Source organism: Macaca mulatta, chromosome 13, assembly GCF_049350105.2.
Source record: "Macaca mulatta isolate MMU2019108-1 chromosome 13, T2T-MMU8v2.0, whole genome shotgun sequence".
NCBI lineage: Eukaryota > Metazoa > Chordata > Mammalia > Primates > Cercopithecidae > Macaca > Macaca mulatta.
The window spans coordinates 24,956,318-24,970,651 of NC_133418.1; the positions used below are offsets into that span (position 1 = coordinate 24,956,318).

General features: G+C 40.4%; 1 protein-coding gene across 23 annotated transcripts in view; it reads left to right on the forward strand.

Annotated features, from left to right (window-relative positions):
- Positions 1–14,334, forward strand: part of LOC701504 (immunoglobulin kappa light chain) — a 676,887-nt gene that overhangs the window by 354,891 nt on the left and 307,662 nt on the right. For 2 of the 23 annotated variants that reach the window (XM_077959049.1, XM_077959045.1), the window contains exons 1-2: positions 9,153–9,240; positions 9,410–9,704. The exons of 20 other annotated variants lie outside the window; for them this stretch is intronic. In XM_077959049.1, coding sequence (XP_077815175.1) covers positions 9,192–9,240; positions 9,410–9,704 — 344 coding nt within the window. In that variant the 5' untranslated portion in view covers positions 9,153–9,191. Of the gene's footprint in view, positions 1–9,152; positions 9,241–9,409; positions 9,708–14,334 lie in introns of those variants that run through there. One more of the 23 variants, XM_077959042.1, reaches the window with a different exon arrangement.

Genomic DNA, 14,334 nt, shown 5'->3' on the forward strand with positions numbered 1-14,334 from the left:
ACTACTACCAACAGTCCCTTTAGATCTCTTGTTATCATCCTAAATATCATGACTTAGGAAAAGTGTTTGAAAGGGGGTTGAGACAACATTGATCTTGTTTTCAAAATCCTGATACAAGTCAAGCACCCACAAAAGTCAAGAAAATTGTAAGGAAAACATGGCTCAATGATCATTAGCCATTCTGGTCACTGTTGAGTGAAGATTAAGAAAAAGTCTTAAAAACAAGTAGCTGAAGCATTGAGAACTCCCATGAATTCGATGGTGAGAGGCAGCGTTTGATGTGGCAGTGAGTCAGTGGAAACAGCGGAGCAGTAAGACAACAAGAGACAGCAGAGATGGCATTTTGTGAAAAAGATGGACACAGCGATTAGCAAGGGGCAAGACAAATATTGGAGAAATGGCAAGACAGCCATCAGTGAGAGAGGGTGAGACGGTGATCAGCGTTACAGCAATCACAGCTACAGAGTTGCTAACATTGCAGAGCAGTTAACACTAGCCAAAGGCTGTTTTAAGAGCCATCATCTTTCCTGACAGGCGGTGGAGCCAAGCAGATGGGCAAGTGGCCACAGAGCCACTGCTTCATGCGGGCCAGCCTCTCCGTGCTCCAGTTCCCCCGCTGGAGCACAACCCACCCAAGCTGGGGAGCCTGGCGGATCTTCATGCAGGCCCCACGTTAGAGATTGCTTGGCACCATTTTGGCTCCTGCACACCTGTAAGGGTCCCCCTGCCCACCTGCCCTATATCACATGATCCAGGAAATAAGGCCTTTGGCTAGATAGTCCATTTGAGGTCCCCCATAGCACACCTGACTATATCATGAGGGACAGGACTAGCTGGATTTCCTAGGCTGACTAAGAATCCCTAACCCTAGCTGGGAAGGTGACCACTTCCAACTTTAAACATGGGGCTTGCAACTTAGCTCATACCCAACCAATCAAATACTAAAGAGAGCTCACTAAAATGCTAATTAGGCAAAAACAAGAGGTAAAGAAATAGCCAGTCATCTATTGCCTGAGAGCACAACGGGAGGGACAATGATCGGGATATAAACCCAGGCATTCGAGCCGGCAACGGCTACATTCTTTGGGTCCCCTCCCTTTGTATGAGAGCTCTATTTCCAGTCTATTTCACCCTATTAAATCTTGCAACTACACTCTTCTGGTCTGTTCTTGTTACGGCTGGAGCTGAGCTTTTGCTCACCATCCACCACTGCTGTTTGCTGCCCTGGCAGACTCTCCACTGACTTCCATCTCTCCAGATCTGGCAGGGTGTCCACTGTGCTCCTGATCCAGTGAGGCACCCATTGCCACTCCTGATCGGAGTAAAGGTTCACCAATATTCCTGCATGGCTAAGGGCATGGGTTTGTCCTAATCAAGCTGAACACTAGTCACTGGGTCCCCCAGTTCTCTTCTGTGACCCATGGCTTCTAATAGAGCTATAACACTCACCTCATGGCCCAAGATTCCATTCCTTGGAATCCATGAGGCCAAGAACCCCAGGTCAGAGAACACCAGGCTTGCTACCATCTTGGAAGTGGCTCACCTGCCATTTTGGAAGCAGCCCGCCACCATCTTGGGAGCTCTGGGAGTAAGGACACCCGGTAACACTTGTTGCTCTTTCTCTTAGTCATTTTTCCTCTAATGCCATTTATTTATCCATCAGCCATTTTATCTTATTTCCTGCCCTGATATATATATTTGGTTTTCAGTTTTGTCTTTGGCTCCCTGATAATTATGTTTGTTTAGGGCAGGACAGTTGGTCTTAAGTATTCTCCTGTTCTGTTGACTCTAAGAAGCCAGAGTCACATTGTTCTATGGCCACAACCAGGCCTTTGGGGCTCACGGTTGGCCACTCCACTGAGGCTCCAGGATTTTCTGCATTGTTCAACCTCTGGATACTCCAGTGATTCCTGGCATTTGGTGTGGCAACATTCCTAGACTGATACTCGGGTACTCTGGCTTTTCAGCATTTGGTATTGTTGGCCACTCCCGGAATGCTCCAGGGTTTTCAGCATTGACATTCCTCCTGGGACTGTGGATTGGAGGCTCACCCTATGGGAATCTTGATTTGTCTTTTCTTGGTTTCTGCCCTAAAGTTATCATTTTCCATAATGGTATTTTGTTTTCTTTTTGTTACTTTATTTACACTTTTTCTTCTACACTTTACTTAACAACAATGCTGCTTTAAGGCCGGGTGTAGTGGCTGATGCCTGTAATCCCAGCAGTTTGGGAGGCTAAGGTGGACGGATCGTTTGAGGTCAGGAGTTCAAAACCAGCCTGGCCAAATCGGTGAAACTGTTTCTCTACTAAAAATACAAAAAAAAAAAAAAAAAAATGAGCCAGATGTGGTTACGAGCACATGTAATCTCAGCTACTTGGGTGGCTGAGGCATGAGAATCACTTGAACCCAGGAGGTGAAGGTTGCAGTGAGCCAAGATCCCGCCACTGCACTCAAGACTGGGTGACAAAGTGACACCCTGCCTCCAAAAATAATAATAATAAATAAAAATTTTAAAAAAATCAAAATACTGCTTTAGTCATATTTTGTCCACTAAGAAATGCTTACAATCTTCTTTCATAAAGTCTTGCTACCTCTACTTACACCTCCTAGGCAGTAAGTGGAAATCTGAGATGAGAACAATGAAGGCCCAGTCACCTTCCCTCTTCTTAGACTTAGACAAACTTCTGTGTCCAGTAGAAATCCTTGTTAGACATGGGGACAATGGCGAGCATCACAGATGACTTGCCACTATGGTGTCTATTAGGCTATTGGAGCAAATTCAAATTCAGTTTAGAGAAAAAGAAACTCATTTTCAATCACAACACTGCTTGGGTTCAACACAAATTAGAAAACCAAGAGACTTGTCTTAAACATGTTTCCATACATTTTAATGCTATTTTACAATTAGACCTGTTCTGTGAAAAAGAAGAAAAATGATCTGTTGTGTACATGCTTTTATGGCCCTTTACTCCCTCCTGTTATTTCCAGGCACCAGGAAGCCACATCTGGAGGATTCCCTCCTTGCTGTTCTCCCTAGATGGCCTACAAGGCCTCCCCGGAGTTTCCTCTATCCCCCAGCTCTGAGGGAGGTCTGACCAGTTCTCTAAGATAGGATTTAACCTTAAGGCAATAAAGAACCCACTGCCGCCCCACCTCGCCACCTTATCCAACTCGCCCCAGCCTATGCTCCTTGCTATGAAACCTTAAACCCTTATGAGCCACTCTTAAACATGGTCTCTAAAGTTTGCAACAGTAGGGACAGGACAAAAGAGGTGGAGATAATAAAAAGAAATAGCCACAAGCACAATTATTAGCAGCTGCTTTAAAACCCTGCCACCCTAGGGTTGCCCATCCCAAGAAAGTGTTACAAGATCAGTGTCTAGGATGCCCACATGAGAGCCTCCAATGTATCAGCCCTTCAGTCAGAATCAGTGTGCCTACTATTAATATAAGCAAAAGGGATATTGGCAATAAGAATGTCTTAAGCGTCCCTGGTGGGAGAGGAATTGGCTCCCCGTCAATACCAGAACTAACCTTCTTTCACTAGTCCCAACTAGGTGCCTTGCTCTAGCAAAGTTGATACAGCTCCGATGACTGAAGGAATATCAGGGTCCTGAGTCTCACGACGATTTAGATAAAATGACACCGACACATGTGGAGTAGTTTTAAGGAGTGGAGAGTTTAACAGGCAAGAAAGAAGGAAGAAGCTTCCCCTACACAGAGACAGAGGAAGGGGCCTCCAAGCAGAGACAGGAAACCCCAAGTGTGGCGGAAAACAGCCAGTTATATGGAGAGGCTGGAGGAGGTGGTGTCTGATTTGCATGGGGCCCAGGGGATTGTTTTGAGCAGGTATGTCATTCACATAGCTGCAAAAAGCTGGCCCTCCCACCCTAGCCTTTTAATATGCAAATGCAGGGCACAGTGATGTTCTACACACATTGGGATTTGCAGGGGTGGCCACGTGGCCAGTCATAGTGGGAACAAGGAGAAGACTGCAGGAATCACCATGTTTGGGTGGACCCAGTTTCTAATGGCCTGTATTTGCATATCAAAGCTTGCCTACCAGGCTCTAAGAGCTGGGACTTTCCTTCCAGAAAAGAAACATTTCTGGAGCTGCTTTAAAAAAAAATGTTCCAAGGACCCCTTTTCCTCTCTATCTGCCTAAAATAATTTCTTAATAACTCCTGTAACAAAATTATCAGGCATCCCATACCCTTAACCTGATGGATAGCTTTTGTACTGGCGGACAAGTGGCCAGTTGAACATCTTTCTGGTGTCTCCACCGCTGAGTGAGCTCTCTAGTAAAGCTCCAGATAATACTGGGGTCTCCCTTTGAGCAACGTGGCCCACCCCCTTCCTTCCTTATTTCATGTTTTGGTATCCCCTTCCCTACCTCTTCCTGTCTTTCATACCTACTGGGGCAAAGTTTAGCCACGTAGACAAGTCTTGGTTTTGTAAATAACTTGGATTCATCTGTTTTGTGTAAGTCACTTAGTTTGTGAGGTATGTTTTGTGTCTACCATGCTATCAAATTGGCTTATAAATAAAAGACCACTCATAAATTAAACAAATAAGACTAGTCTATACCTGTTAGTTTGAAGAGAATGTTGTCTTTTCTAAAATTTAACTTTAAGATTTGTACTAAGGCAAGCCAGTAATGTCGGTAGGCTTTAAAATGGCTAAAATGACATTAACTAGTGAGCTTTTTGTGTAGTTAAAATCATAAAATTGTAGAATGGTTTTCGTCTATAGAATGCCAATGAAGTAGCCTCCTTGTCTGGGGTAAATACCAAGGTTCTTGCTCTCACAGCCAAGGAGATCAAGGTCACGGACACACATACCCATACACACACACACACACAGAGTTTGGAGCAAGAGTTTAATAGCAAAAAGAAAAGAATAGCCCTCCATCACAGAGAGGGGTCTCGAGCAGGCTGCCAAGTCATAGTAAAAATGTCAGGGTTTGTATGAATAGGTTAGTGAGGAGGAGTGTCTTATCTTCCCAAGGCCTGAAGATTTAGTTGGGACCAGTTGTTCTATCTGTATAGAGCAGAGTTGTCTATTAGCTTTTACTCTTAGCCTGTGTTTCTTTGTTTTGCTTATCTGGGAGGGCAAGTTTCTGTGTCTGTTTCCAGACATCTTCTTGCAGCTCTAGGCATTCCCCCAGTCTGCTTTTAGCTTCCCTATCTTAGTGTGTCTAGAGGGAAAGGAATATGCTTATAAAGGCGCCCTGTTTTACAGGGGCTCATTGTATAAGTGTGAAGCTTGGTGATTACCCAGGAGACTCCCTCGACTTTCCTTCTGTGCCCCAGCTGTCTAATCTGTGTCTTACAGCAGAGGTTGCAGTGAGCCCAGCCGAGATTGTGCCACTGGACTCCAGTCTGGGCAACAGAGCGAGGCTCTATCTTTAAAAAAAAAAAAAAAAAAAAAAAAAAAGGATCCCCCAAGAATTAATTATAACAAGAATAAAGGGGCCCTTATCAGATATTCTTAATTACTCCAACTACTGTTAGGCTTCAGGAAGTCACTAGTTGGGTACAGCTATCCAGCTATTTCTTATGAGGTCCTGCAGGCATAAATGGTGGATACCATAACCTCCATTTATAAAACATAGAAAACTTAAGGCTGTTGTTTTGCAAACACATAGATTAATAACGTGGTTCTGTGGGTGGACATAGGAGCATTAATTTTTCTCTCTTTTCCAATTATAATTTTCTTGTTTAACCTCCTAGTAAAGTTTATATCTTCTAAGTTTCATGCAAAGATGATACGATTTGTCACAAGTCTTCCAATCCATTCTGTCTTCTGACTCCACAAATGAAAGCATCCTGCCATTGGGTCCCTTAGTTTGGGTATCAGAGATATTTTACTCCTCAAATGCTAGGGAAAGCCTGCACCCATAAAGTTAGCAGGAAGCACGGACAGAAAATGGACTCTGCTCTTCTGCAGTCCCCTTAAGATTAAGGAGGATTACCTAGTCTCTGAGTGGGGAAAGAGGTGGGAAGTGGGTGGGACTCAAATCTGGACCAGATTGAAGACTAGCTGACACAAGGAAGAGACACAGGAAGCACCTGTCCATAAGACATGCCCACCAGGGCCATGTGAGTTTACCATTGCCATGGCAACACCTGAAAGTTACTGCCCAGTTTCTAGCTACTTCTGAATAACCCACTCCTTAACTAGCATGTCATTAAAAGAGGGGATAAATACGAATGTAAAACTGCCCCTGCGCCGCTGCTCCTGGCACACTGCCTATGGGGAGCTCCGTTCCACAAGAGCAGTCACAGAGCTGTAACGGCCACCTCAGTAAAGCCGTTTCCTTCCACCACCCGCTTACGCTGCGCTCCTTCTTGAGTGAGGCCAAGAACCTGCCCTGCACCACTTTTGTCAAGTTAGTTGGCACAAAATTACTCATAATATCCTCTCTTTATTTTTTCACTCTTATAGGCTGTGTAATGACTTTCTCCTTTCCATTTACAATATTGTGTTTTGTGTCCTTTTTCTTTCCCTCTTCTTTATACACCTTTCATCAGATAGTCACAGGCTTCAATTCAGTTCTTTCTTGTGGTAGTAATATGGCTCATGAGAAATGCTGATTCTTCTGGCTATGAGGCCATTCACCATTTTCATATGTAACACTGTAAAAAGTACTGTGATATAAGCCTCCACTTCACAAACTGACCACTGTCAAGCATCATCTCCCAACCAATAGAAATTTTTTGTTCCTCACTAGTTCACATAGGAGTAGAAATTTCAAGTTTAAATTGTGGATTTGCACTTTACCACTTGGTGTATTCAGGAAGATGAAAAATATTAATACATCAGTAGGTCCGGGTACAGTGGCTCAAGCCTGTAATCCCTGCACATTGGGAGGGTGAGGCAGGCAGATCACCTGAGGTCAGGAGTTTGAGACCAACCTGGCCAACACAGAGAAACTCCATCTCTACTAAAAATACAAAAATTAGCCAGGTGTGGTGACACATGCCCGTAATCCCAGCTACTTGGGAGGTTGAAGCAGGAGAATGACTTGAACCAGGGAGACAGAGGTTGCAGTGAGCCAAGATCATGCCACTGTACTCCAGCCTGGGTGGCAGAGCAATACTCTATCTCAAAAACAACAAAAAAAAAATCAGGAGCTTTGAATTTTAAACATCCTTTTCACAAGAAACTCATCATTCTTTCTGTCTAAGATAGTGTTCTGATTCTTTCAGGAATGAGCCTGATTTGATGCCTCTCTTCCTAACATGATAGAAGTGTGACCTAAATCTATGAAAAACCCCATTTCCCTGTCCCTACAACAACTACCTTTGATTGAAAACTTCCCTTGCTCTAGTCCTTTCTTCTACACCCAGCTCTACCTAATCTGTGACACAAAACAATACTTGTCAGGAAAGATTCTGGAAAGAGCAAAAAAGATTTCCTTAGAGGTGTCAGAGATTCCTGTACCACCATCTGACGATCTGTAGAGGGGGTTGTGAGTGTGAGGAAGAGCAGAGCTTGTAAATCTTCTACTTGTTTTCACTCCCACTGTATTTCCTAACAACAGCAACCACAGCAACAGCCATACAAACATCTACTACTTCCAAGGCTTTTATCTCAGTAAATCTGCTCTACCTCTATCTAAGGCAGCTAGAAAGTTTGATACTCATGCAAATAGTATTGGAGCTTTCTGTTCGTAATTGGAAAGGTAAGCAAGATTCAGTGTAATGCAGGCATTCCTTAAGCCAGTTACCATTCAGTTTTTGGATTATCATTGCACGCATGTACCCAGCATATGTCTAATATATATTTAAAATCCATGAAGCAAGAATTATAATAGCTTATGTTTTCTATTGTGTTGTATTTTCCTCTTATGTCATCTTCTCCTTTTTGTCATTAAAAAAAATCTGTTCAAGTCAGTCTAAATTAATTATTGAATCACAAGTAGATAAAATCATTTATTTGATAACACCTTGACCCAATGAATATGTTTCTTTGCAAGACAGAGTCCTCATTTCCAAGATAGCAAGCCTGACATAATTATACTGGATCAAGCCCACAAGTAATGACGGTAGCTTTGCCTTATTGTCAGCCCTGGGGCAAGAATTAGACAAAAGATAACAAGGTAGGATAAAGATTACATAAGAAAGAAGGACAGCAACAGGACATGGTTACCTTTTATAGGGTAACATTTTGATAATGGATGATGAGTAGTAATGCCTCAGACAGGATGGGTGGGAATGATTGAAGGTCTGAGTACTTCAGCACAGATTAAGACCAAATCATTAGGATTTAAGAGTGTGTACAGTTAGTGAAGAAAAAGCCCTAGAATTTAATTTCTGGATAAAACATTCTTGGATTATATTTAAGAATACTGTCCATACTAAGTAAGTATATTTATGATAATGGTGATGACTGTAGTGCTGACTATTTAAACAATAAAAGCAAAATTAATTGTCACATGCATAACGTCCTGAATACTATTGTAAATATTTTATCTTATTTTATTTAAACTGTCAACCGCACTGTAAGGTAGGTACAATTATTGTCACAGTTACACAGATATGGAAACTGAGACTCAGAGAAGTTTAGTTGCTTGATTAATTTCAAGCAATCGGCAAGCCATGGAGCATCTATGTCAGGGCCTGCTGGGACATGTGACTGTAAACAGAAGTTTTATCTTTTTAACTCAAAGAGGGTATGTGTCTGGGTTAATGGAAAGCTTCAGGACCCTCAGAAAACATTATTAACAAGCAAATGAAAGGTGTATCTGGAAGATTAAGTTCTACCAGAGTCTTCATTTCAATGGGTCCAATAGTGCACTTAGGGAGATGACTGGGCATATTGAGGATAGGACAAGACAAATGAAAACGCAGCCTTCTATATTATTCTTAACAGGCTTGTACCAAATATTCTCTGGGTGAATTTGGGTGACTGAAGAGAAGAAAGACACAGGAGTGAAATTCTGTGAGCACAAGGGGGAAGTTCTACACTCAGACTGAGCCAACAGACTTTTCTGACCTGACAACCAGGGAGGCACAGGATGCTCAGTGCAGAGAGGAAGAAGCAGGTGGTCCCTGCAGCTGGAAGCCCAGCTCCCACCCCAGCTGCTTTGCATATCCCTCCCAGCTGCCCTACCTTCCAGAGCCCATATCAATGCCTGGGTCAGAGCTCTGGGGAGGAACTGCTCTGTTAGGACCCAGAGGGAACCATGGAAGCCCCAGCACAGCTTCTCTTCCTCCTGCTGCTCTGGCTCCCAGGTGAGGGGAACATGAGGTGATTTTGCACATCACTGAAAACTCCTGCCACCTCTGCTCTGCAAGAAATATAATTAAAATTCAATGTAGATCAACAAGTTTGGCTCTACTCAAAGATAGTGGGTTTGATCTAGATTACATGAGTTTATTTCTGTTCTCTTTTCAATCTCAGATACCACCGGAGAAATTGTAATGACGCAGTCTCCAGCCACCTTGGCTTTGTCTCCAGGGGAAAGAGCCACCCTCTCCTGCAGGGCCAGTCAGAGTGTTAGCAGCTACTTAGCCTGGTACCAGCAGAAACCTGGGCAGGCTCCCAGGCTCCTCATCTATGGTGCATCCAGCAGGGACACTGGCATCCCAGACAGGTTCAGTGGCAGCGGGTCTGGGACAGAGTTCACCCTCACCATCAGCAGCCTGGAGCCTGAAGATGTTGGAGTTTATTTCTGTCTGCAGAGTAGTAACTGGCCTCACACAGCGATTCAACCTGAAACAAAAACCTCAACAAAACCATCAATGTTTACTAGGTTATACCAGCTGCTTCCTTTACTGACAGCTAGTGTGTTGGCCACTCAGTTTTAGCATCTCTGCTCTATTTGGACATTTTGTGGTTCTAAAAAAAAAAAATCCTTGAACAATTTGCACTTTGATTCTTGGACTCTCTTCAACTGAGGCACCAGAATCCCAGGTTTCCAGAAATAATGTCTCACTGTGTGAATCCTTAAATAGCCCCAGTGGTTCTTCACTTTCCCAGTAGAAATAGCTCAGTGCATGCTGCACTGCTCCATTCGAATTCTACAACATTCTAAGAAGTAGAAAATTCTATTTATTTATGCAAATAGTTGACTCAGTAAAAGCTGTTCATGCGAAGATACTACCATGGCTGAATAAATCCCATTCTTTTTCTGTCTTCAGGCTATCAACATTTCAGTGGCAATTGGTTATTGTGAAAACTTTGGCCATTGAAAAGTGATCTAAATTATTTCTTCAATTTTCTTTAAGGTTCAGTAGTTTGTAAAAGGATTAAAGTCTGTAAAAATAAAGTACATACTAGAAAAGGAAGAAATAGACTATTCCTAATGACATCTGCAAATGACCAAGTAGAAGGAGGGATAGAAGCAGTTGTTTTCATTAGTTTTCTCCAAGGCTTCCTTCCATAAAGGATTTCATTGATCATATTCATTTATTACCACCTATAAGACATGTTGACATTATGTAACATCTGCTATGAATCAGTGAGGATACATCTTATTTGTATTGTTCCTGCCAAAAATTAAAGCTGTGAATTAAATCAAGAGTAAACATCATACAAACTCAATTGGGAGGTCATTCTTCAACATAACTGGCCAGTAATCTTCAAAAGTTTCACGGCCATGAACGAGAAACAAAAGTGAAAAACTGTCAAAGATTTAAAGATATTAAGGGCAAGATGAGCAAATAAAATAAAGAAACTTGAATTTTATCTTGTAATATAAAAAAAAGGGATTAATGGGAAAATCAGTGAAATCCATATGGTATTTTAAAGGAGTTAACTAATAACATTATATCTATATTCATCTCACGGTTGTGATACTTACACTGTGATTATGCATGATGCTGACATTAGAGCAAGCTGGAGGAGGAGTCTATGTGAAGCATCTTTCCTATATTTTAAAAATTTTAAGTTTAAAAATATTTCCAAATAAATTAAAAACTCGTACAAACACACAGGAAACTAAAAATATAAGAAAAAGATGTTTTTTAAAAAAGTCCGCAAGTTTCCTCCTATTTTGCACCTTTTCCTATGTCTGATTCTCATCTCGATTAAAGACAGTCATAGCTCTCATTATGTCGAGTGTAATCACTAATTTGCTCAGTTCTAAGAAGGCAACTTAAAAATTGATAGTGTGTTCCTTCATGACTGTGAAATCTAGGGATCAGGGTTCTCTATTTGTGAAGACCTTGGTTTCTCTTTAAACTGAGGGTGCAGAGTTCAATTTCTCCAATAGAAAATTACTTGTGTTAGTCCTTAACCTTATTCCACTTCAGGGTGGCTATTATGTTCATTTAAATGTATTTGAGAAGGCATCTCTGTTTATGGCATCACAAAGAGTTTAATACATCTTCTCTGCAAACATCAACAACGAACACACATACAAATGTAAAGCTAAAAATTAAAGCTATTTCAGCACTGAAAATTAGCAAAGCATAAAATAATTAAAGATGTATATTCTTTATAGAAAAAAGAAGTACTAGTGTTTTGAGGAAGGACAGAAAAAGTCTGTAGCCTGTTGCCTGTGACAGCACCCTTCTACCCACAACTCAGTCAGCATGAATTACGGAACTGAAGCTTTACCAATATGAGCATAGCAAATAAAACTAGCAGCTTGCTGCCAAAGGGGGTGGACTTGAGTAAAGCCAAGGAGTGGAGTAAACTTCTTCAGTGTTTCCAGTTAAACATGGAGAACTTTATAAAAAATAAACAGAAAAAGCCCACGGCTTTGCTAGTGCAAGATGGTGCCTTGTGTGGGACAAGTAGTACATCTGCTGACAGTAAATAGCACATTTCTGGATAAGACAGAGCCATATTGCTGGAACAATCTCTGCACACATTCCTGGTGACTTAGAAGCTATATATTCTAGGGATGAGACCCAGGAGTGCCTGGTGCAAAGTAAAACCAGAGGGAGGTAAAAACTAGCTGCATTTTGCTTGTGTTTTTTAAACTACACAAGCAGATAGATTTATAAGCTCCAGATATTTGAGCAAAACTTCTTCTCAAATCCTTGTTGACCACTAAGCTGTGCAGACACATGTGTGGTTCCTATAAATTCAAACTAAAGATTAATATTAAGAATAAAAAGAAGCAGAGATATCAGTGGTCAAACACTACATGAGATACAGATTTTTCAATATCAAGCATTGAAAATGCATTTAATATATCTAATCCATTCAATATTACAGCCCAACCTACCCTATCTTAAATGTGCTCAGAACACTCACATTAGCTTACAGTTGGGCAACATTATCTAACACAAAGCTTATCTTACAATCAAGTGTTGAATATCTTAGGTAATTTATTGGATACTATACTGAAAGAGAAAATAAAATAGTCATAGGAATACTAGAAGTACTATTTCTACTTGAATGCATATCACCCTCACACCATCTCAAAGTGAAAAAATCATAACTCCAACTCCCATAAGTCAGGTACTATCAGTCAGTTCAGACAAGTAACTAAGAAGAAAATTTTAAAATGCTCAGAAAAATGAAGCAAATTCAAGGCCTGACATGGTGGCTCAAGCCTGGAATCCCAGTACTTTGAGAGGCTGATGCAGAAGCATCACTTGAGGCCAGGAGTTTGAGACCAGGCTATGCAAAATGGTGACATCCTTGTCTTTACAAAAAACTTTTTAAAAATATCAGAGAGTGGTAGCATTCACCTACATCCCAGCTACTCAGGAGAAGGAAGCTGGAGGATCACTGGAGCCCAAGAGGTTGAGACTGCAGTGAGCTATGATCACACCACCACATTCCAGCCTAGGTGACAGAGTGAGACCCTGTTTCTAAACAAATTTAAATTTAAATTTAAAAAAATGATAATCTAAAGAGAGATACTGTAATATATTATCAAAAATGTACAGTTTACAGTTTAAAAAAACCTGGAAAAAAAACAGAGAAGTATGATCTATATTGTAGGAACAAAATAAAGCAACTACAATAACAGCAACAGAAAACAGTCAATGAAGGCTGATTCTAACTTTTCCTAAATATTGACTTTAGCAAAGACTACAAAGCAGTTAATATGCAGATGTTCAAATAGTTATTTTTAAAACTATGATCATTGACATAAAAAATAAAATATTTAAAAAAATTCAGCAAATAGGGCCTCAAGAAAAGATATGGGAAGTATTAAAAAATGGACAAATAGAAACTCTAGAAATGAAAAGTACAATAACCAAATTTAAATATTTATTAGCTGGGTCTAATTGCAATTTGAGATGGCAGAACAATCAGTTAACTTGGAAATAGAGGAATAGAAATTATTGAGTCAAAGAAAACGTTTGGAAAAAAATGGTAGAAGATTACAGGGATTTAGAGCTCAGAGTAAAAGATACCAACAAACGTATAATGAGAGTCACAAAGAAGCAGAGACAGAGAAAGTGACTGAAAAAGTATTCGGAGAAATAATGATGAAAACTTTAAAATTAATAAAAAAATATTCTCAGATGAAAAAATTCAGTAAAATCCTTTTAGATAATCAATAGAAATTTATAACTTAACTCATTATGTTAAAATTTTGAAAGACAAAGAGAAAATCTTCATTGCATCAAGAATGAAAGCAGACACTATATACAGAGAAACAACATAGCCATTGGCTAAGTTTTCGTCAAGACCAATAGAGGATAGAAGCAGTGAAATGACATATTTAAATGCTGAAAGGAAAAAAAAAAAGGCAACTAGGAAATCTATATCCAGTGAAAATATCCTTTGAATCTAAAGAAAAAAACAAAAAAAAATTCTTTAATAAACAAATTAGATTCATTCATAGCAGCTATGTCTTTTAAGACATTTGAGAGAAAATCCTTCAGAATACCAGGAAATGACATCAGACAGGACCTTGGTTCCACTGGAAGAAATGAAGGCCTCGAAATAATACGGAACAATACCAAGGCTAAAAAGATAAAAAATACTCTTAGTGCTATTTTTGTAAAGTTCAGGACAGGAAAACCTAAATGATTGTGTAGATGTCAGAAAGACAGTTACTTTTGCTGGGTGGGAGGGGTGAAAACCGACAAAGATTGTCCATGAGGGAAGCACAAGGGAATGTGAAATACTCTATCATTCCATCCAGACAATGAATTACACATAAACTTTTTTCAGTTGCACATTCAACATGTGTGAACTTTACTCTGGCTGTTTTATCAATTGAAAAAACAAAAAGAAACAGACAAAAAAATACCAAACTTAGACTGTTTCCCCCGTAGCAGTAATCACAGCCAAGAGCCCAGACTAATTTGGAATATTATTATTATCACCACTTCTTTATTCTATTTGAAGCTTACACTTTTCATCCAGCTATAGTTTCACAGCTCCACCTCTGGCCCATTTTTTTGGAAGAG